Source organism: Euleptes europaea, chromosome 9 (genome assembly GCF_029931775.1).
Source record: "Euleptes europaea isolate rEulEur1 chromosome 9, rEulEur1.hap1, whole genome shotgun sequence".
NCBI classification, from domain to species: Eukaryota; Metazoa; Chordata; class Lepidosauria; order Squamata; family Sphaerodactylidae; genus Euleptes; species Euleptes europaea.
In genome coordinates, this window is record NC_079320.1 from 40,096,812 (window position 1) to 40,118,249 (window position 21,438).

At 39.9% G+C, this 21,438-nt stretch overlaps 1 protein-coding gene across 1 annotated transcript in view; it reads right to left on the reverse strand.

The window, feature by feature from the left end:
* CLGN (calmegin) overlaps nucleotides 1-16,410 on the reverse strand; it is a 32,696-nt gene extending 16,286 nt beyond the window's left edge. Inside the window, exons 1-6 of the mRNA XM_056855382.1 lie at nucleotides 16,260-16,410; nucleotides 9,239-9,312; nucleotides 7,351-7,409; nucleotides 5,271-5,412; nucleotides 4,930-5,011; nucleotides 3,828-4,020 (exon numbers count right to left, since the gene is read on the reverse strand). Coding sequence (XP_056711360.1) covers nucleotides 3,828-4,020; nucleotides 4,930-5,011; nucleotides 5,271-5,412; nucleotides 7,351-7,409; nucleotides 9,239-9,312; nucleotides 16,260-16,406 — 697 coding nt within the window. The 5' untranslated portion in view covers nucleotides 16,407-16,410. The remainder of the gene's footprint in view (nucleotides 1-3,827; nucleotides 4,021-4,929; nucleotides 5,012-5,270; nucleotides 5,413-7,350; nucleotides 7,410-9,238; nucleotides 9,313-16,259) is intronic.
* Nucleotides 16,411-21,438: the final 5,028 nt, after the last annotated feature.

Consider the following 21,438-nt stretch of genomic DNA (forward strand, 5'->3'; position numbering starts at 1 on the left):
TTCGTCTATTATTCTTACAAAATTTCTTACCTATATACTGTTCACCACACAACCAAAATATTCTGGTTGCAAATGCTTATGATTTTAGGCTACAATCCTGCAGTCAAACATAAATTAAGGCCCAATGACTTCTGATTTATGCATACAGAAATGATTTAACAATTGTATAATAAGGTTCTAATTTCCATCCCACAGGCAATATTTTAAATGCACCAATCAGGTTTGCAAAGTAAACAGAGCAAATTAAAGAGTAAGTTGGTTTTATTCCCCTTCCCCCAAAAGGGAGTGGATGGAAGTGCTTCATTTTCATTAGAAACAGGAGAGAATCTGAAAGAATGCACTTACTCATTCTCATTAACAGAGGTACTTATAAAGAAAAGGTTCTCAAAACAACAGTAATGCTACTAAATATAAAGTGCTTTCAAGAAAATCTGGTGAAAAGATTTCAAATGCTCACAGACTAACAGATTGCTTTCCTGTAACTTATTATCTGAATGATCATGTATACAACCACACAGAAGAGTTCTTCACCTGAACAGAACTAATATGGTCGTGTTTTAGAGCTCTAATCAGAAAACTGGCACATAAATCTCCCTCACTGATAAACAACTTTGTCTCAGTACAAACAAATGCCCAGTCAATTCTTTCAGACTGCCACAGGCACCTTTTCTAATCTAATGTTATAAAAGAGAAACCAACTGCAGAGAAGGATAACAGGCTGTACAACTGCACGAATGACCACTTGAAGAACAGCTAAACAACTTTTTCTTCTTCTTTATTGTCTCTGTACAATCCCACATATGGATGAGGGAGAACTGAACAATAAACAGCTTGGCCCAAACAGTCTCCCACTTCCCATGTCTAGACATCAAAGGCATAGTGCAAATAGAAAGTTTAGGCAGTTGCATAGGCTTCTGCTTTGGTAAATAAGTCTCAGGTACACTCTTTAGAAAAGTAGAGATGGCTCATGCCAAATGTGGTATTGAGCTTGATGAAAGCGGTTCTTCTAACAAGTAACTTGACAAGCTAGCCGAGATCACACACTGGGCTGAGTTTCTACCCAGCCTGTGTCAGTTTCTTTGGGCTACTGCACAACAGAAACAGATTATGATCCTTTCTTAAATCTTTACTGTGATGAATGTAAAACAAGAAAGCATGTCTGAAGTGCCCTCTGCTCATCATTTAGGGAGGTTTTTTTTGAAGCCAGGGTGTCAAGGAGGTCCGGCCTGCTCTCCAGCAAACCGGTTCCTCCTTGGGTCAAAAGTTGCCAAACTCCCCACTGGGCTTCAGGACTCCCCCTAAAGCACAATGCGGGTAGACTGCTACCTTGTCGAGGAGACTCGGTCTGCTCTCCAGCAGGCCGATTCCTCTTTAGTTCAAAGTCACCAAATGTTTTCTAGGAAAACCCAAATTCCTTACTGTGCCCCAGGATTCCCCCTTTGAGCGCAGTACAGGTATATCGCCACCAGCTCTCAATTCCAAAAGGCTGGCTTTCCCAGGGATGAGCTGACAGCTACTCTTCCCCAGCCAGTTTCCCAAAAGTTAAAACAAGCAAAAACCGTCCCTGCAGAGTAGAGCTTCTGCCAGGGGAGACTTATTGCCACAAAACACTAGGGTAGGTGGTTTCACACACACACACACACACACACACACACTCAGGCACTTGGATTTAGCCCTGAGACCCCAAAAAAGGTTTCTCAGACTTCAATATAAAGTCTATAAGTTTATTTAATAAAATGTGCTCGTTACAGAAAGGAAATTATTTGTGAGGCAGATAGCATAAAAACAAGAAATCTTAGCAATCTCTAACTTCACAGTAGTTCTTTAAGTTTCAGGCAAAATAGGCAAAGTTTCCAAGCGAGTAACAAATGCAAGGTTTTAGTTGATTTATAGTTACCAAGACCCAGTTTTGGTCCTAACACGCAGAGTGTCAGCCCTTCATGGTTGCCAGATGATGATCGCTTGGAGACATGACCAGCATGTCCCCCTCCCAAGCTTCATGATTTTTGATCAGAACAGAGTCCATATTTATCTCTCCCATCTCATTGGGTGATGGCCATTCCGCCCAATGAGATGTTGGGGACGCAATAAACTTGTAAGATATTTGGCATGACACCTCTAGGCCTTTTGAAGTTACAGATGTATTTGCATCTCTGCAGCAATACAAAACATCTTGGCTCCTTCAAGCTTTTGAGATGTCAGGCTTCTAACAGGATTGTCACCAAAAGAACAGATAGCTGATTTACAATAGGAAGGCTTTGAAATGGAGGTGCTTTGAAGTGGAGGTGGCAGTGCCTCCGGTCTCCACACCTTCCCCCCCCCCCAAGTGAAGTGGCTTCTCATGGGAAATGGGAATGGTTTCTCACGGGAATGGTTTGTGAGAGAGCTGGTCATCAGCTCCCAGTTTGATATCAAGACAATGAAGACATAGAAGGCCACAGAATGAACCAAAGTTTGGTGATCAGAAGAAGAGCAAGGTTGCTTTTCTTTACACAGGGTATATAATATTTTATATGATGGAAAGATGACACTAACTTGGTTGGAAACTGAGGTATGGATTTAGCAATACTGTGCTGTCGTGGAAGTCTAAACAGAGGATCAAATCTCAGAATGCATCCTTCACTTGCTTGTTTAGTGGATGTAATGATCAACAAGAAGTGATGGTAATCTTAAACCAGAAAGCCAATAAGTTTACAAAGGAATAAATTCTAGAGATGAACCAAAAGACAAGCAGGAGAGTGTAAATATAGAAACCTTAGAAACTGTTGCAAACTATGCAAGAAGCAGGAAATTTTGAACCTCAAGCATGAAAGGCAGAATAAGCACTAAATGTGCCTTCAACTAAGAAATAAACCAAACCAGAAATCTTGTAGGTAGGTAGGTCCCTATGTCTAAAGCAGAAGCTGTAGCCCAGCATAGACTGTGTTGGGCTCCAGATGATGCTTACTTGGGAGAAAGTTTTTTTAAAGGTGAGAAATCCCTTGTGTATGCCCATCGATATTGTCTGGATAGACAGACCCTCCACAGTGCAAGCTTCTTGGGAATGTGATGTTGAACATCCCTACTGTACTGTGACAGATCAAGTCATACTAGGAGGCTGAGATACTGGTGGATGGACAGGTATAGAAGTCTGGTGAACCACAGCTGTCATGACCACCAAAGAGCCACCATTATACTCTTACAGATACCTTTGTGAGCATCTGAGTGACAAAAGGAAGGGGCAAAGAACTGTTTAGAAGCTGTCTTTCCAACTGACCAGTCTCAGCTCTACTTCAGCTTAAAGATTTATAAAATTTTACAATTCTATTTTAATACCTTCATGACTTAACACCCCTCCCCCAAAAGGTTAGTTTTGTATTGCTTGAAGTGCAAGGGTCTGTTCAACTTCTTCAAACTCTGAAGCAAAGAGTTCACTTAGATTACTTGCAATTTCATTTTTGTCAGAGAAGTGCTATTTTGCATACAGACCTGTCTTCAAATATGCTGGAGACTCTTTAACATATGATGTAAAAAAGGCAAGTTGTAGTGGTGGGATAAAAAATGCTTGAGCTGTGTTTATGGCTTCTGTGTTACACAGAGGGACCCTTTGAAGAGCATGCAGCATTTATATGGATGAGCAATGCCAAGCGGACAGGCACTGTCACAGAAAGGCCTATTTCTGTCACCCCAATACTCCAAATTTGCACTCTTTCCTTTCCTAATGAATTTCATATTCTTCAAAAACCACACATCTCAAAGCAACTAAAAATTCTAGACAGTTGGGGCTTTATAAATGTTTCCAACTCTATTTTACCTTTCTATATACAACTCCAAGAATTTAAGCCTACCGAGTGTATACAGATGAGTCTTTCTGTCAGTATAAAATTTTTTAAGGTCTACGTCAGGACGTTTGGCATGTTTTTCATCATAGTCTCCAGTTTTAGGGTGTTTATGCCTGAAGATAAAATGTAGTTTGTAATCTTCTCCACATTTATCTGGTCCAAACATAATTGTGTAGGATGTTTTGTCATAGAAGTATTCCTGTAGAATAAAAGCAAGAGATTCATCTTATACAGCAAAAGGTTTTTTTAAAACTTTGTTTACTTTGGCATTAGCTGCACAATTTCTAATGGAACCTCCAAGTGTGCTTAGAAGAAGTTAAAAATACTCTTAAATGCTGAGTACATGTATGAAATTATTTTTCATTCAAATAAGGACAATATCTAATAGAAGGTATTACATGGAGATGCTGTTGAATAGTTCACTTCCATTTATCCCATAAGCTTCTCTGCCCATGGAAGTTTGCTACAGCCAGTACCTTTTCTATCACAGCTCCTGCCACAAGCAAAAGACTGTAAGAGATCTGCAAGCAGTTCATACAGTATGAATATTTACAAAATTAAGAAATTTGAATCCAAATTCTCTCTTGTGCAAGATATTTAAATAACCCAAATCCTGACACATTAAGATTAATGTAAGCTGAAGTGAACTTAACATTTTCATATATTAACTTTTTTTTAAGACTATGTTTTAGTGTTTTCAAACTGGGTAATTTCTAGAACAAAGCTCAGATGCTGATAGGTAGCTCAGATACAATAAATACTTCTAATTGCAATTACTCATCCGCTAGTGCACCATGGTGTTCTGTCACTGGGCATTCATGTGAGCCTATGACAGAACTAGACATATTATGTAAAGAGACTGAAATAAGTATGTGTCAGATCATGACTGTATGATCGGGTCCAATATGCCTTGGGAATATCTGTTCCCATATGAACCTCCACATTCCTTCATGTGCATCGTGCTGGACCAGATATGGACTGAAATTTTATTATGTTACTTTCTTGGATATGTTACAGAACCACAGGAGGTCACATACCCGAAGCTCTGGGCTTATCCTCCCCAAAACCAAACTATATCTAATTAGACCCCCTCCCAACTGTAACATACCAGATTCAAGTCCTTGCTTTTGGAAAGAAGCTTAACATATGCGCCACCACAATCAATGCCATCTTGAAAATTTACTTCATACCTGCCCAACGAACAAACAAAAAAGACTCTTGTGGAGAAAAGTACTGATTAAATACACACTCGGCTATTTGATTACACTTTGCCCACTGTGTGTGTCTCCTCCCCCTTTTGTCTCATGTCTGACCTGAAGAATGTGTTTATTCTGATTTTTAAATATTATAATTAAAGATTTCAACACACTCAGGTGTTACAGCTTTGTGTTTATAGTTAATTTTGAAAGTCAGTTCAACTGCAGTATCAAAGTATGAAAATATACTTACTGAATTATCAGTGGCTTACTATTAAAAATAAATGGTTGTTTTAACATAGCTGATATTGCATGATGCTTTGCTACTGATTTTAATACTAATCCTCTGTCACCAGGCACCATATTCTCCTTTAGTGGCTCTATTTCCCATCTTCCTAAAACAGAAATACGAAGGACAAGTATAACAGGACGAATGCAAAAAATGAAATCAGTTATGATATAGTAAGAGCCACATTCTGTCCAACTATTTTCAGTGGATGTACAAAATGCTTAAATCTCTAGACCCTATAGTTTTCCAGCTCACAACTATCTAGGTCACAAATGCATAAGGACCACAGCAAAATCCTTTAAAAATTAAGTATGTCCACAAATACTAAACCCCTTGACTATGAAGAGAATTTATCCATATAGCAAATAATTCTCAACATACAGGGGAAAAAATGCTTAAAGCCACTTACAAGGAAAGGCTTTTGAGAAGGCGGGGGTTATTCAGGAATTCCAATACTTTTCCTACCCACATGCATGTATATACACATAGTTCTAACAAGCCTCTCTATATTGCTGGCTGATCAAATAACAGAATACTCTCACCCTACTTCTGCAGCCTCGTGAAACTTCCATTAAGCTTAAGGGCATAAAAGCATAACATTAATCTTCCAATATGCATTACTTTTATTTTCAATTCAACCTCTACTTTACTATATGAAGAAGGTATAAATTAATACTGCCTGAGATTACTGAAGGATTATTGAAGATGTACAAGCTAAGAGTCTCACATATTACACCAAGTTTAGCTTAGGACAATTGTACATTCTGTTCATGCTGCTGGTCAAACTATGCATCATCTTTTTGAGCATACAGGAGGCAATAGTGGCATTTGGGTATAATGTGTGTGTGTGTGTGTGTGTTAAGTGCCGTCAAGTCGTTTCCGACTCACGGCGACCCTATGAATCAATGTCCTTCAAAGTGTCCTATCCTTAACAGCCTTGCACAGATCTTGCAAATTGAGGGCCATGGCTTCCTTTATAGAGTCAATCCATCTCTTGTTAGGTCTTCCTCTTTTCCTGCTGCCTTCAACTTTTCCTAGCATGATTGTCTTTTCCTGTGACTCTTGTCTTCTCATAATATGTCCAAAGTACGACAGCCTCAGTTTAGTTATTTTAGCTTCTAGGGTCAGTTCAGGCTTGATTTGTTCTAAAACTCACTGATTTGTTTTTTTTTGGCAGTCCAGGGTATGCGTAACACTCTCCTATATATGGATATAATGAGCAACACCTTATTTCTGTTCTTCTACTTAAACCCCAAAAAGATTTTTATACCCCAAAAGATTTTTATCTATAGTTTGACAGCAAGGTCCAAGGGCACAGCAGGTTTGATAACTTTCTCAGATGTTAAAATGCTGGCAGGGGAGGAAGGCTGGAAACACCTTTCAGCTTCTGTTCCTTCTCTATTGAAAAAGCTTAGCTGGGCATGGCCAGAGGCAGAGCCTTTGGCCCTGAGGCTGGCAGGCTGTGACCCTGAATGAGCTGTCCCAGTGAATTCAGGACCAGCCCAGGAGTTTCTTGTGTTTAAATTTATATTTTTGGCAAGCCACTGAGTTCCCAGCAGGGAGAGAAGTGGAATATAAACATCTAAATAAATTAACAAACATAACTAAGCAACCCGTGTTATCACTAAGCACAGTCATTGTGAATAACTACAATGTATACTTTTCAGCTGTCACAAATGTGACAGGGCATTTAATGCATTGTTCACAATTTTGTATTTCCTTTCTGTGTTTAAAAAATATTATTAATTTTAGCTCATTTCACTGCATCTGATGATCAAAGTTGTCCATCAAAGTTGTCTTTAACATACCATAGAGATTTTTCCCCTTTGGCTTTGTATAAAGCCATAATTTCAAGACAGGAAAGTATGAAGGAAGAGAAAATCCTTGTTAACAGTATAAATATTACGCACAATAAAATGTTGTCAAAGCAGAAATGTGATATTCAGCTACCCAAGAGAATTTTAAAATCTATTTTGACACAAGGGTTCACTCTAAGTCTTAACTTGAGGCTCTCTCATTTACTAGAAAACAGTTTATGACTTACCATCATATTTAGCAATATCTTCATTCGTATCCTCTTTTTTAGTTTGAGATAAAACCCACCTGTCAAGATAATTTAAATGTTTAAGCAGACTATTTGAAAAATCATTATCTTGAAAATAAACAAATACTAAAACTGAGTTTTTTAGTTTTCAGAGCTGGGGAAATGGGTTAGGAGGCGCCGCAGGGGTGCCTCCTCCCCGCCGTTCCCCCATGCTGAAAGCTCAGGAATGCACTGATAAAATATTATACTTTTATTGTAATTGTTTATTTACTATACTTATTGTCTGCCTTTCTCACTGAGACGCAAAATGGATTAAACAGTTCAGTTGATACAATCAATATAAGGAGACATCTAAAAAGCAATGTATTAGGATTACAGAAATCTGAATAAGCATACTATACTAGGCATGATACAGAGTGTGAATCTAATGAAGAAAATGATTACTACATCAGCAGAAAACAGTGGATCAACAACAGGGTAATAACTGATAATACATCCTATACACTGTAGTATAGTAGGCAGTCCCTTTCCCTTTATATAAAGTTAGGCTGACCATACGTACTGTTTTGAACAGGACAGTCCCTTTTTTATCATATTTCCCGGCTGTCCCGTCTTTTAAATTAAAATGTCAATTTTGTCCCGTTTTGCACCTCACTGCACATCCAACTAGGGTTGCCAACCTCCAGGTAGTAGCTGGAGATCTCCCTCTATTACAGCTGATCGCCAGCCGATAAGAGATCAGTTCCCCTGGAGAAAATGGCCGCTTTGGCAATTGGACTCTATGGCACTGAAGTCCCTCCCCTCCCCTCACTCCACATTCCTCAGGATCTGCCCCCAAAACCTCCTGCCAGTGGCGAAGAGGGACCTGGCAACCTTACTTCCAACACTTGTTTCCTTCAGTTCTGACATTTCTTATGCTGCATGCAGGCATGGCTGGGTAAATTCTCATAGAAAAAGTGCTCCGATCTGGTTACACTAATATTACATAAACCCTGTCCTGTTTTTGCCATCCCAATGTCCCGTTTTTGTCTCAAGGAAATATGGTCAGCCTATATAAAGTGCCTTCCTGAACCATTCTGTTATAGTATTGTAAGTTTGTGTCTAATACTGTATAACAGGTAATTGGTATATAGAAAATTAATTTAGTGCTTCCTTATTTTATAAGGAAATCATCCATTTATGTGATTTTACTAATTTAATTATTTCCTAGCCTTCACTAGCTGTTCCTAAGGTAGCTCAGTCCTCTATTTCCAGTGTTTGGCAGACACAAACCTAGCTGCCGCGTACAGGTTTAATACAGGCTCATAACATTTTTCAGACATTTTACATTCAGAATTATTCCAAAGGTATATTGCTAGTAGGTCAAATATTAGAAGAATTATCACAGGGATTTGCCCCCCTCCCAAACTCTTAATTATGATTTACTTCTACCCCTCATTTTCAAAAAAAACAAAAAAACACGAACACTTTTCATTTTCTAAATTTTGTGGCTCTTCCATGAGGTTTAACTGTACGCCCATTTTAATGCAATTCTCCTTAAGAGTTATGTAAAGAAAGAACTGTGACCTGGATGGCTCCGGCTAGTCCAATCCTGTCAGACCTTGGAAGCTAAGAAGGGTGGGCCCTGGCTAGTATTTGGATGGGAGACGAGCAACATGGAGGCATACGATTTTAAACCACCTCTGAACGTCTCTTGCCTTGAAAACCATACGGGGTTGCCATAAGTCAGCTGTGACTTGACAGCAACCCCCCCCCCAAACTGTGAGCCCTTCATGAAGAAAAATATTTTCATCACTGAACATCCCCATAATAGAAAAAAGTAACTGAATTACAAAACAATATTTATCCAAACTAAATTTATTGATGTTACATATCCTGTCAATCTTACCCAGAAAGCATTCCATCATCGAAGGTTTCAGTAAAATATACTTCTCCAGTAGGTGATGGAGTCTTGTACATAACCTAATATAGTTACAAAAACACATTCAGAAAAACTGTCACCTTCTGCTGTACCATATTCTAAAGGCAAACTCAATATATGGTAAACATTTGCTATCTTGATGCCTCAACTGCAAAAAATGTTTGACTATAGTTTACACCTGAAAATAAATGTTAGCTTTCCAATGCATCATAGACAAAATTATTTTAACTATGTTTATAATTTTTTAAAATTTTTAATTTTTAAATTATTTTAAAAAAATTAATTTATACTTTCAGAGGACCCCAACCCTCTCCTCCTCCCTCCCCAGCGCCTGCCACACGCTGGACAGCCCCCTTTCAAAGTGCAGGTCAAGCCATGCATGTCTAATGGAGGTCTCCATTCCTCACAACTCTATAGCAAGAACCACAGTAGCTATGCTTAAACTTCATTTTTTTAAAAAGTTTTTGTATTGGCTGCACAGGGACTACAAGGTCATGTCTCAGACAGCAGCTGATTCTATACAGCCACAACTCAACAGCTCTGACCAAGTTCTAATCAGTTTCACCCCCTGTTGAGCAGAGATTTTGAAATGGGAACAGCAATAAACTTTCTTATTGGTTAATAACTTCTAGTTAGGGGGCAGCTGAACAGGGGAAATAGAAAAAGACCAGCATCATACACAATCTGAACTTAGGATGACCAACAGAAAAGAGAATAATTAGAGGTGAAGTCTTCCAAGATTTCTCATCTAAAAGAAACCAATCCAGGCGGCACTGCCCATGGAATTTCTCACTGCTCAGGAGAGCAGAGAACACATAGAACTATACTTGGAATTTATTTTCAAGTTCTAATAATTAACCAGTAGCAGCTTTCCAAATATTCTAGCTCAGTGACCATTCCAGTAACCATGATCTCTTGCTCCTGATTGACATACCACCTGATGACAAGATCTATTCACTCTTCTCAACAGCATAAAGGACCTTTCACACCTTGCTTTTCTCAGCCTATTGACATGCCCTATCAAAGCAAACTTCCAGGAGGACAGAAAAACCACAAAATGTGGTCAAAGCTCTTAAAAGTGTTCTACAGACACATAGGAATCCACCTTTATATAGTCCCTGACAACATGGTACTCCTACCTCCTGAAATGTCCAGGTGCAGACAGAATCCATTTCGAAGTAAGATGGATTTTAGTCAATGGAAAAACATCAGTTTGTGAAACTTCTTCTGAGAAAAATGGACAGCATCAGATATACCTTTGGAGTGCTTTTCCTTGGGAAATAAGTCCTACCACGGTACTATGTTCCATCAGTAATACTGTTATACTTTCCAGAAGACAAGATAAAGCCACTAATGTAGATATCGCCTGGAACTGGAATTTCCATATATGGATATATGGTCAGGTGCCTTGTAAGTGGACCTCTTTTGATATATCAACAGTGACTTCTAGAACTTGAATAAATGTGTCAATTTTCACGGAATATAGTTATTGGCAGAAAAATATGACCAGTTGAATTAAAGACAATTCATTCCTTGGATTTTAAAATGCATTCTCAATGCTGTTATAATGAAATAAGTTTGAAATTAAGATAACCATCTTTGGACGGAGATGTTAAAAGTATTAAAGTGACATACCAATGTATGTCTCAGAACATGAAAGTCACGAATTTCAGTGAAAATTTGAAGGTTGGAGAAAAGGCAAGGAGTTTGCTTTTTCGTTGTTCTGCTAACTGAGTGAAATAATACCCCAGAAGATATGTCGCTACTAAGAGCAGGTTTGGGGGAGCTGTTAATTACAGCAAAGTCTGTGAAGTCGATGTCCCAGAACTGAACTGCCCATAATGGGGGGGGGGGGGGGAATCACAGTCACATTGAAGATCCCCAGATTCAACAGGGGTGCTGAATATTAGAAAATATATGAAAAAGTTTATGAATGAAGCTGACACAAACAATGCTGAGAGGCAAGAAAGCCCAGTAATGAAGAACACGCCAACCCTGGTGAGCTGAGTCAAGCGATATCAGAGGAGACAAAGGGAAATGTTTTGGGTACCACTGAGGACTTGAGTTTTTTTGTCCCATTTGGGAAAAGATAGTGTGCTAAAGTGAACTAAAATTGTGTTAATACTTCCGTTCCCACCCCGGCCAAAGGAAATGAATACAAGTCTGAGGGTTAAATGGGTCCAACGAAGCAGCTAGGGTACTGGGTTGAAGATGCACTGGAGCCATCCTGAAATCCCTGAGATAGGACCTATGGACATCTATGTTTATAGGCCTAGACTAATATAGTAACTTAGCTTTAAATCAGAATAGGCAGAAGGGGGTTTACAAATCCAAAACCAGAACTGGAGGTCCAATTCAATTGTATTTCTTTGCAAATCCTGGGTATTCCTTTGCTTATTTCTTCCTGTGCTTCCTAGTAGTCTTTTATTACTCCCTCTTTCAATAAACCACCTGATTAATTTGAATTATAGCTATGGCGTCTGTCTTCCTAACTAGTCCAGTGTTTTTTCCTACTTGAGGCGATGTGTGTGTGTGTGTTAAGTGCCGTCAAGTCGCTTCTGACCTATGGCGACCCTATGAATGAAAGTCCTCCAAAATGCCCTATCTTTGACAGCCTTGTTCAGATCTTGCAAATTGAGGGCTGTGGCTTCCTTTATTGAGTCAATCCATCTCTTGTTGGGTCTTCCTCTTTTCCTGCTGCCCTCAACTTTTCCTAGTTTGACTGTCTTTTCCAGTGACTCTTGTCGTCTCATGATGTGACCAAAATACGATAGCCCCAGTTTGGTCATTTTAGCTTCTAGGGTCAGTTCAGGCTTGATTTGATCTATAACCCACTGATTTGTTTTTTTGGCAGTCCACGGTATCTGTAACACTCACCTCCAACATCACATTTCAGAGGAATCTATTTTCTTCCTATCAGCTTTCTTCAATGTCCAGCTTTCACACCGATACATAGTAATAGGGAATACAATGGCATGAGGCGATATAAGAACCTCATTTTCAGTCCCTAGGAAAGTTGGGGCCTCGATACACGATGCATGCTCCAAAGCAAAAACAAACCCCAAAATAATCACACATCTGTGTCAACATGACTTATTTTCCCAAGACCTGACAAATAGTACTCATCAATTCTATAACCCCAGCTGTAAAACATTCCTCCAGTCTCTTCACCTGGGCAAAAGCTAGTAACCCCCACAGGTGAGTGGCCAACTAAACAATGCACAATCCTGCAAGAGTAGCGCGTGGTACAAAATGGAAGTCAGATATAGAAGAATGGAAAGATATATTAGCAGAGTATGCAGTGATGGCCAAGCTGAATAATCGTGTGAATAAAAGACAGTAGAATTTCAAAAGAACTGGAAACTGTACTATTCATATGTGCTGTGAAATATGCATAAATAGAATTGAAAATGGTTAGATATAAAGTTATACTGGAAAAGTAAAGAATATAAATTAATGATTAATTATAAAAAGCTAATGCGCAGCAGAGGATAGGACTCAAAATAATGGGTTTAAATTGCAGAAGGAAAGGTACCAGCTGGATATTAGGAAAACCAAATTTACAGTAAGAGTTGTTCAACAGTGGGATCAGCTACCTAGGGAGGTAGTGAGATCCTCCTCACTGGCAGTCTTTACACAGAAGCTGGACAAACAATTGTCAGGGATGCTCTAGGTTGATCCTGCATTAAGCAGGGGGTTGGACTAGATGGCCTGTGTGGCCCCTTTCAACTCAATGATTCTAGGATTACAAAGCTAACATTAATGTTAAAGTTAGATGAGAATTTAATAAGTTTTACTACGTAATTGCAAAGTACTAACTTTTAGAGAAGGAACAATCAAGCAAAAAGTAGCACTTTTAATGATAAAAAGCAAGATTAGCACAATAAAGGGAAGTTACTAAAATGGAAAGAAAATTCTATATTCTCATCCAGAAATTAATTGTATTGCATATTTTAGGTTTTATGTTGGTATTGTGTTTGTACTGTATTGTGTTTGTATTGTAATGCATTGTTCATGTCATGTTGATATGTATTTTATTTTTGTTTTGTATTTTTATGGATATGAATTTTTAAAAAATTAACAAACAACAACAACAACGCACAATCCTAACACCAGCTTCTATAATTCCTGGCAAATACTGATGAGCAGAATTTCCAAGCTAGAAAAACAGAGTGCAAGAAAAACTAGAGACTTTCTACTTTCTCTTGCTTTCTTTTAGTCACAGAGCCCATCTTTCGCTTTCTGTTGGGGTTTTTTATTTCTTACCGATATACTGTGGTCCCAGAATATATATACTTAGCTGTATGCTACTGCAGCAAATTTGTGACATTACTCAGGAAAGCATGCAATCAGCCAAGAATACAGTAATATTAATATACCAGTGATATCTCATTGGGTATTATAGCTCTTCTTTCTTTACAAAATGTCTTTAAAAATAGGGTTACAACTATGCATGTTAATAATTCCTAAAGCACATTATGTTGTATTATGGGCAAGAAGTGTTGTGGTATTTTATAAGCTAACTGTTTTATTATGCCATGGGCCTTTACAATTAACCAAAAACTTACGATCTACCAAGTAGAGGAGATAGTAAGAGATCATGCACAGCTAACTTTTGGATTTCTGGAATACCTGAAGTATGTTTACTTTTGAAATTAGTCTTTTGAAAAGAAGGTTTGAACAATGAACAACTCTTTTGGGATTATACAATGAAGATAAATACATTCCATAATTAGACCTTTTTCATATGGCCCATTGAGATTTTTGATTCACAAGGGTTATTCTTGATCAAGTTGTTGAGTCTTAAAAGTATAATAAACCAAGGCTTTTGGGGGGGACCAGGGCGGGGACAAAGAACCAGAAATGGAGCTGCTAAGTGAAAAGGAAGTCTAAAGAAAGCTGGGAATGTTTCACAGTCAGGATGGCATGGTATAGACCTTGCAGCAGTACCACACACTGGTATATGACATCATCATTGCATTAAATAGGATTATGCCATAGGGCTGTCGATTCGGTTCGTCCCGAACCGAAAAACAGCCGAATTTCCCCTGATTCGACGGTTTTTAGTTCGGATGGAACCAAACTCAAAAAAGGCGGGAAAACGGGGAGCCGAATTCAGTGAGTTCGGGGTGTTTGGCGAATAAATTCGGCATATTCGGGGTTCGGCGCAGCAGCATAACCATCAGTTAGTAAGCAGCATTCTCCTGCGGCCAATCGGTGGCCAAGCTGGGTCTCCTCCCCACCCTTAATGTGAATCTCTGACAATGGGGGTTTGCAGTTAGCAGAGCTTGCCACCCACGCCCAAAGCTCCCAGCCCCGACAAACAGCTAAGCTGCGGGGAGCAAGGGCGGGGCAGGTGCGAAGAAGATGGAACAGAAGACATCCACAGTAAGACCCATTTTGGGGCTTTTCTCTATAATTTTTCTCCTGTGTGTGTGTGGGGGGGAAGCAGAGTCTCTGTGTGTGTGGGGAGGGAGCAGTTTCTGTGGGTGGGGGAAGCCAAAGGGGGCTTTCGCCTGTTCTGCGGGGGGGGGTGCCCCCTGATGGAACAGAAGAGATCCACAGTAAGACCCATTTTGGGGCTTTTCTCTATAGTTTTTCTCCTGTGTGTGTGTGTGTGTGTGTGTGGTGAAGCAGAGTCTGTGTGTGTGTGGGGAGGAAGCAGTTTCTGTGGGGGGGGAAGCCAAAGGGGGCTTTCACCTGTTCTGTGGGGGGGTGCCCCCTGAGTCTCTCTCTCCCTGGTTTGAGGGGGGGGGCTTCAGTTGTGTGTCCTCAGGTTTTCCCTCATTCATAAGATCGGTTAGGTCTATTTTGATGCTTGCTCAAAATTGGTTTTCAAATTGTGACTTAAAGAATGCATTTGCCTGGTCCTGAGTCTGATGCAAAAGGGGAAATTCCACCCCCTCCTGCTCCTTATGCATAGCTAGCTGCCTCTGTCCCTTTGCAAACCATGGAAACTCCCAGGTGTCAGGTGTTGCTTTGCATGGTTTGCATGGTTGCAAACATGTTGCTTTGCATGGTTTGTATGGTTGCAAATGTGTTGCTTTGCATGGTTTTGCATGGCTGCAAATGGTTTGCAAACTTCTTCGCACCTGCCCCGCCCTTGCTCCCCGCAGCTCAGCTGTTTGTCGGGGCTGGGAGCTTCGGGAGTGGGCGGCAAGCTCTGCTAATTGCAAACCCCCATTGTCAGAGATGAACACTAAGGAGGGGGGACCCCTTTCGGGGCCCATATCTCAGCCCCCCCTGACCCAATCTTTACAAACCTTGGGGGTTCTTGCAAGAAGGGTCCTCTGAAGCTACGCTGAACGTTTCGGACCTCTACCCTCAAAAATGCCCCCCCAGAGCCGTGGAAAGGCGCGATTGTGTTTTTAATGGCTTTATTCGGCCACATTTTCCCCCAAACTCCGGATCTCATGCCGAATTGCACGGACCCGAAGTGGGGGAGTTCGGACTTTGGCATTTCCCAAATAAAAACGGACTGAATTTTGCCGAATCCGAATTTTACTGAATTTTTTTTCAAAAGCCCTATTATGCCAATCACAAGAAACTATAATCATTCACTCCTGCAAGTGAATGATTATAAAGTAAAAGATATGGTACAACATAATAGATATGACTTCTCAGCAAGAGTGGGCACACTTATGAATGTCTGCCATATAGTCTCATCACTTTTGTCAAAAAGCCCCAACTACATGAGAAGTCCTCTTAGGGCATATACCAAAAACTACTTAGCAGTTACTTTACAAAACACTACCCATTTCTCGCACAAGTGGGATTCAGATACTTCTTGTTACTATGTTTTTTTAAAAAAATTCTCTACAATCCAGATGCTCAAAAATTTAAATAAATAACTTTACATATCTGAAACTTACAGGACAGGTTTTGTGTATTTGAGAATCCTACAGTACCATTAAACAAAATTTAGATACATTCAAGGTCAAGCCTCTTTACTACATTTAAAATGTGGCATATAAAACTATAGCCTCACCTCCAGAGATGATCCACCTGTATCAACATTAGCATCTTCTGAATTCTTGTCAAAATCTTCCATCTCAACTTCTGAAGCTTGAGATTCTGCACTTACTGCACTGAACAGCAAGACAATGAAGCACAGCCAATCCCACTGGAACTGCATACTGGGTACCTATACAATAAGATTATTCAAGACACACAGTGTCATTATTACCTGTGACTATCTACAAATTCCACTAACACGGAGACAGAGAGAGAGCATGCACATGTTTATGCTTCTGGTGATCAAAGGAGGGGAAGTAAAAACCTAACAACAAAAACAGAAAACAAAGAAAAAAGTTGAGGGGGGAAATTAACAAAACCAGATACATTTTTTATTTTTATGCACAAACACACCACAAAACACCATAAAATCTAAATATTTAATATATACAAATACTAACCAAAATATCCCAAAATATTCACAGCATGCAAAAACGCGCCTAATTTCAGACAGAAATCAGAAGACAAAACACATTTCGACAATATAATTTTTACCAGCGAGTTATCAGTTATTTTTATCAGCGAGTTAGCCTGCATTCCATCAGAAACTTGCTTGTAGCAACACATCGAGATTAAACTAAAACCTTTAGGATTTTTTTTTAACTAACCACTATTTCATCTGATTTACGATCAGATGACTAAAATGAGCTACATTTTGCATATGTTAAGACTATTTTGAAATATTTTGGTTCATTTTTATATATAAATTAAATTATTTTTATTTTGTGTAAGTTTTTAATGGTATATTGGTTGGGTCTGCTTTAGTACATGTATTCATACATGGGTGTGCCAATAAAAACTTGGCTATGGTGGCACCATCCCAAAATAAGAGTCTGTCCACACATGCCCCTTTTCCTTCATGTCTCTCCCTAGCAACACAAAAATCAAGTATAAAAACTCCAAATTTTTATCTTTACAAAACAGTACAACCATGCATCCAACACAAAAAAATCAAATTACAGAAAAGAAAACCTAAGAACTCATGTATGTACAGCACGGCAAGATCTGCTTTCTTTTCCAGGAAACCACTTCCAAAATTGCCTTATCAATTGCCTTATCTATCACTCTGCAAAACAAGTGCTATAGAATCATAGAGTGGAAGGGACCATCCAGGTCATCTAGCCCAACACCCTGCTTAATGCAGGATCAGCCTAGAGCATCCCTGACAAGCGCTTGACCAGTCTCTGCTTAAAGACTTCCAGTGAGGGGGAGCTCACCATAGCTGATTCCATTGTCGAACAACTCTTACTGTAAAAAATTGTTTCCTAATATCTAGCCGGTACGTTTCCTCCCACAATTTAAACCCATTATTGCGAGTCCTGTCCTCTGCTGCCAACAGGAACAGCTTCCTGCCCTCCTCTTTGTGACAGCCCTTCAAATACTTAAAGAGAGTAATCATGTCCCCCCTCAACCTCCGCTTCTCTAGACTAAACATTCCCAACTCCCTCAGCCTTTCCTCAAAGGGCTTGGACTCCAAGCCCAACCATCCTTGTTGCTCTCCTCTGCACCCACTCGATTTTGTCCACATCCTTTCTGAAGTGAGGCCTCCAGAACTGCACACAATACTCCAGGTGCAGCCTGACCAATGCAGTGTACAGTGGAACTATGACATCTTATGATTTGGATGTTATGCCTCTGTTGATACACCCCAAGATCACATTAGCTTTTTTGTTGCTCAATCACACTGGCTGCTCATATTTAACTTACAGTCCACCCGTACACACACTGCTATCCAGAAGTGTGTCCCCCATACAGTATGCATGTCCCTTATTTCTGTTACCCAGATGTAGAACTCGGCACTTATCCTTGAATTGCATCCTGTTCACATCTGCCCACTTTTCCAGTGTGTTCAGATCTCATTGAATTCTATATCTTCTGGTGTGTTCACTGCTCCTCCCAATTTGGTGTCAAATTTAATGACTACTCTCTCCACCCCCTCATTCAGATCATTTATAAAAATATTGAAAAGTTCTGGGCCCAGAACCAGACCCTGTGGCACCCCACTGGAACTATCTTTGTCCCAGAACTAACTTTAGCAGAAAGGATTGACAGCTGCTCTGTCAATTATAACTAAAACCCCATCTTTTGTTTTTGTAAAATGATTTCATCCTTAATTTCCAAGTATAAGACACTCACATTTTAAGTACCAATTTCATTGCTGTTCATGACATGACTTGAAGAGATAGTATCTTCCTACATGTTTAGATGGGGCATCTTTATTCCTCCCAACAAGGTCTACTGTCAGCATCCCTTTTCTAATGCATGTTTGGCAAAAGTCCAGTCCTGAGCTTTCTCAGTGGCTGCCCATGCCTCCAGAAAAGGCTCCTGGAAGAGGGCCTCCTAACTTTCCATCCAGGCTGCAAAAGAAAGTTGTTCCAGAGAGCTTTGGAGGCAGCCTGGGCATAGGGGGAATACCCTGCTGGTGGTGCATAAGGTATTTTAGATTGGGTTTTCATGTTTTAGATTTGTTTTACCAAATTGCTTTTATACAGTTGTTACCCACCTTGGGTTCTGAGATGCTCAGGAGAAAGATGGGCATATAAACATCTTAAATAAATAAATCATACATTTTTAGCCCACCCCTCCTCAAAGGAGCCCAGGCAGGTGTTACCTTGTTCCCTTTTATCCGCACAAAAGCCCTGAGAGTTAGGTTTAGGCTGAGCAAGTGACTGGGCCAAGGTCATCCTGCAAGCTTCATGGAAGGTAGGGAATTTGAAAACTGGATCTTAGGTCAACATTAATCATAGCTCCGCTGTGGCACTCTTTATCTTTAGACTGAGACCACTACATATGCAGCATGGTCTCACAATATCATTCCTCCCTTTCAGCAATTTCAGGGTACTAACAAGCCACAATTGGAAAACTATGAGGTCTGACTTTTTAGGTACTGTCACCAGTTTGAGAAAGAGGGTATTGTACTCATCCCATCCCCCAAGTTTAAGTAGGACAAGCATGATATGCAGCTGTACCTTCCGGGAGTGCAAATTCTCATGTAATCTTTTAAAAAGCAAGTATAGATACAAGTTCCACAGACTAGAAACGTAAAATGTCTACATGTTTTGAAATCATGGGAGGTGTCACTTTTTCATATTACACATTTTGAGTAACACCTAGTCTTAAAAAGACCATTGGGTGTGTGAATTCACTCTTCTCTACTTACACATTCTAGCTGTATCTGAAGAAGTGAGCTGTGACTCACAATAGCTCATACCCTTCCAGAAATTCTGTTAGTCTTTATGGTGCTATTGGACTCTTGCTCTTTTCTGCTGTTACAGACAGACTAACAGGGCTACTCATCGTGATTTTATCTTAAAAAGCATTTCATGCACTTCAAATGAGAAATATTTGTATAGTTTTTCTGTTCTGTCTCCAGGTCTGTCTGAAATCCACAGGTTGGACCTTACATTATGTAAGCTTCATACAAAGGTTAAGTCCAACACAATATATCAAAACTAATTATTTCTTAGATTTTGTGTGGTGCACAGGCTGGCCTCAGACTTACACATGCAAGTCTATTTACCTAGTATATGCAGATAGAAAAAAATCAATTGCATGAATTAGCTTAGGATAGACTTCTACAAATGTTCTACTATTAAGGCTTATCTTTGTTATTAGTAAGGCAGATGAGATAAATTTACATGACTAAACCAGAATAGAACTAAGGGTTCTTGTAGGTTATCCGGGCTGTGTAACCGTGGTCTTGGTATTTTCTTTCCTGACGTTTCGCCAGCAGCTGTGGCAGGCAAACGTCCTGACAAAACGTCAGGAAAGAAAATACCAAGACCATGGTTACACAGCCCGGATAACCTACAAGAACCAATGAACTCTGACCGTGAAAGCCTTCGACAATGTTTAGAACTAACTAAGGATTGGATTTACTATATGAGATTTATGTTGAGGATGTGAATACACAGACTGGTTGCATTGGACATGGATCTGTGTTGAAATGTTACTTTTTCCTTTCCCCCTAATTCCCCCACTTTCCCCTTCCCAATTTCTCTTCTGTACCCCCATTATAAAAAATAAAAATAAATAAAAAGGAGTTATGGGGAAAAAATCAAATGCATAATTATAGGATAGGGGAGACTAAAAGCAAATGCAATTTTGGGTTGCATTAACAGAAATATAGTGTCCAGACCATGTGAAGTAATGGTATTGCTTTACTCTACTCAGATTAGACCTCACTTGGAATATTGTGTTCAGTTTTGGGCAAAGCAGTTTAAGAAGGATGATGACAAGCTGGAACATGTCCAGAGGAAAGCAACGATGATGGTAAGAAATCTGGAGACTGTCCTATGAGGAAAGGATGAAGGAGCTGAGTATGTTTAGCCTGGAAAGGAGACGACTAAGAGGTGACATGATAGCCATCTTCAATTATTTGAAGGGATGTCATATAGAGGATGGTATAGAGTTGTTTTCTGTTGACCCAGAAGGTCGGACCAGAACCAATGGGTTGAAATTAAATCAAAAGAGTTTTCGGCTGAACGTTAGGAAGACTGACAGAATGATTCCTCAGTAGAACAGGCTTCCTTGGGAGGTGGTTTTAAGGGTTTCAAGCAGAGGCTAGATGGCAATCTGACAGCAATACTGATTCTCTGAACTTAAGCAGATCACGAGAGGGCAAGAAGGGATGAGTCAGTCCTCTGCACTCATGGCCGTTTCTTACATGCCCAGGGTAATGCCGATCGCCACTTTGGGGTCAAGAAGGAATTTTCCTCAAGGCCAGATTGGCAAGGGATCCTGGAGGATTTTTGGGCATGGAGAAGGAGTCACTGTGGGTTTGTGTGGGGGAGGTAGTTGTGAATTTCCTGCACTGTGCAGGGGGTTGGACTAGATGACTGTGGTGGTCCCTTCCAGCTCTATGTTTCTACGTTTCCTCCAAGGTGCTTAGAAAAACATACATAGTTCTTCCGTTCTCCAGTTTATCCTCACAACCACCCTAGGAGGCTGTGAAAGGAGCTGGATTTCATGTCACAATGTTGTTCTGAAGTCAGAACTCACAGATCCTACTCCAGCACTCTAACTACACCAGATTGGTTCAGTAAAATTTCCCATTCACATTTAAATAATGTTAGTAAAAGGCGGCAAATACAAGACATACAAGCCTGGACCATGTACGAGCACTAGGGGCTGTCCATGCATCATATCCCACA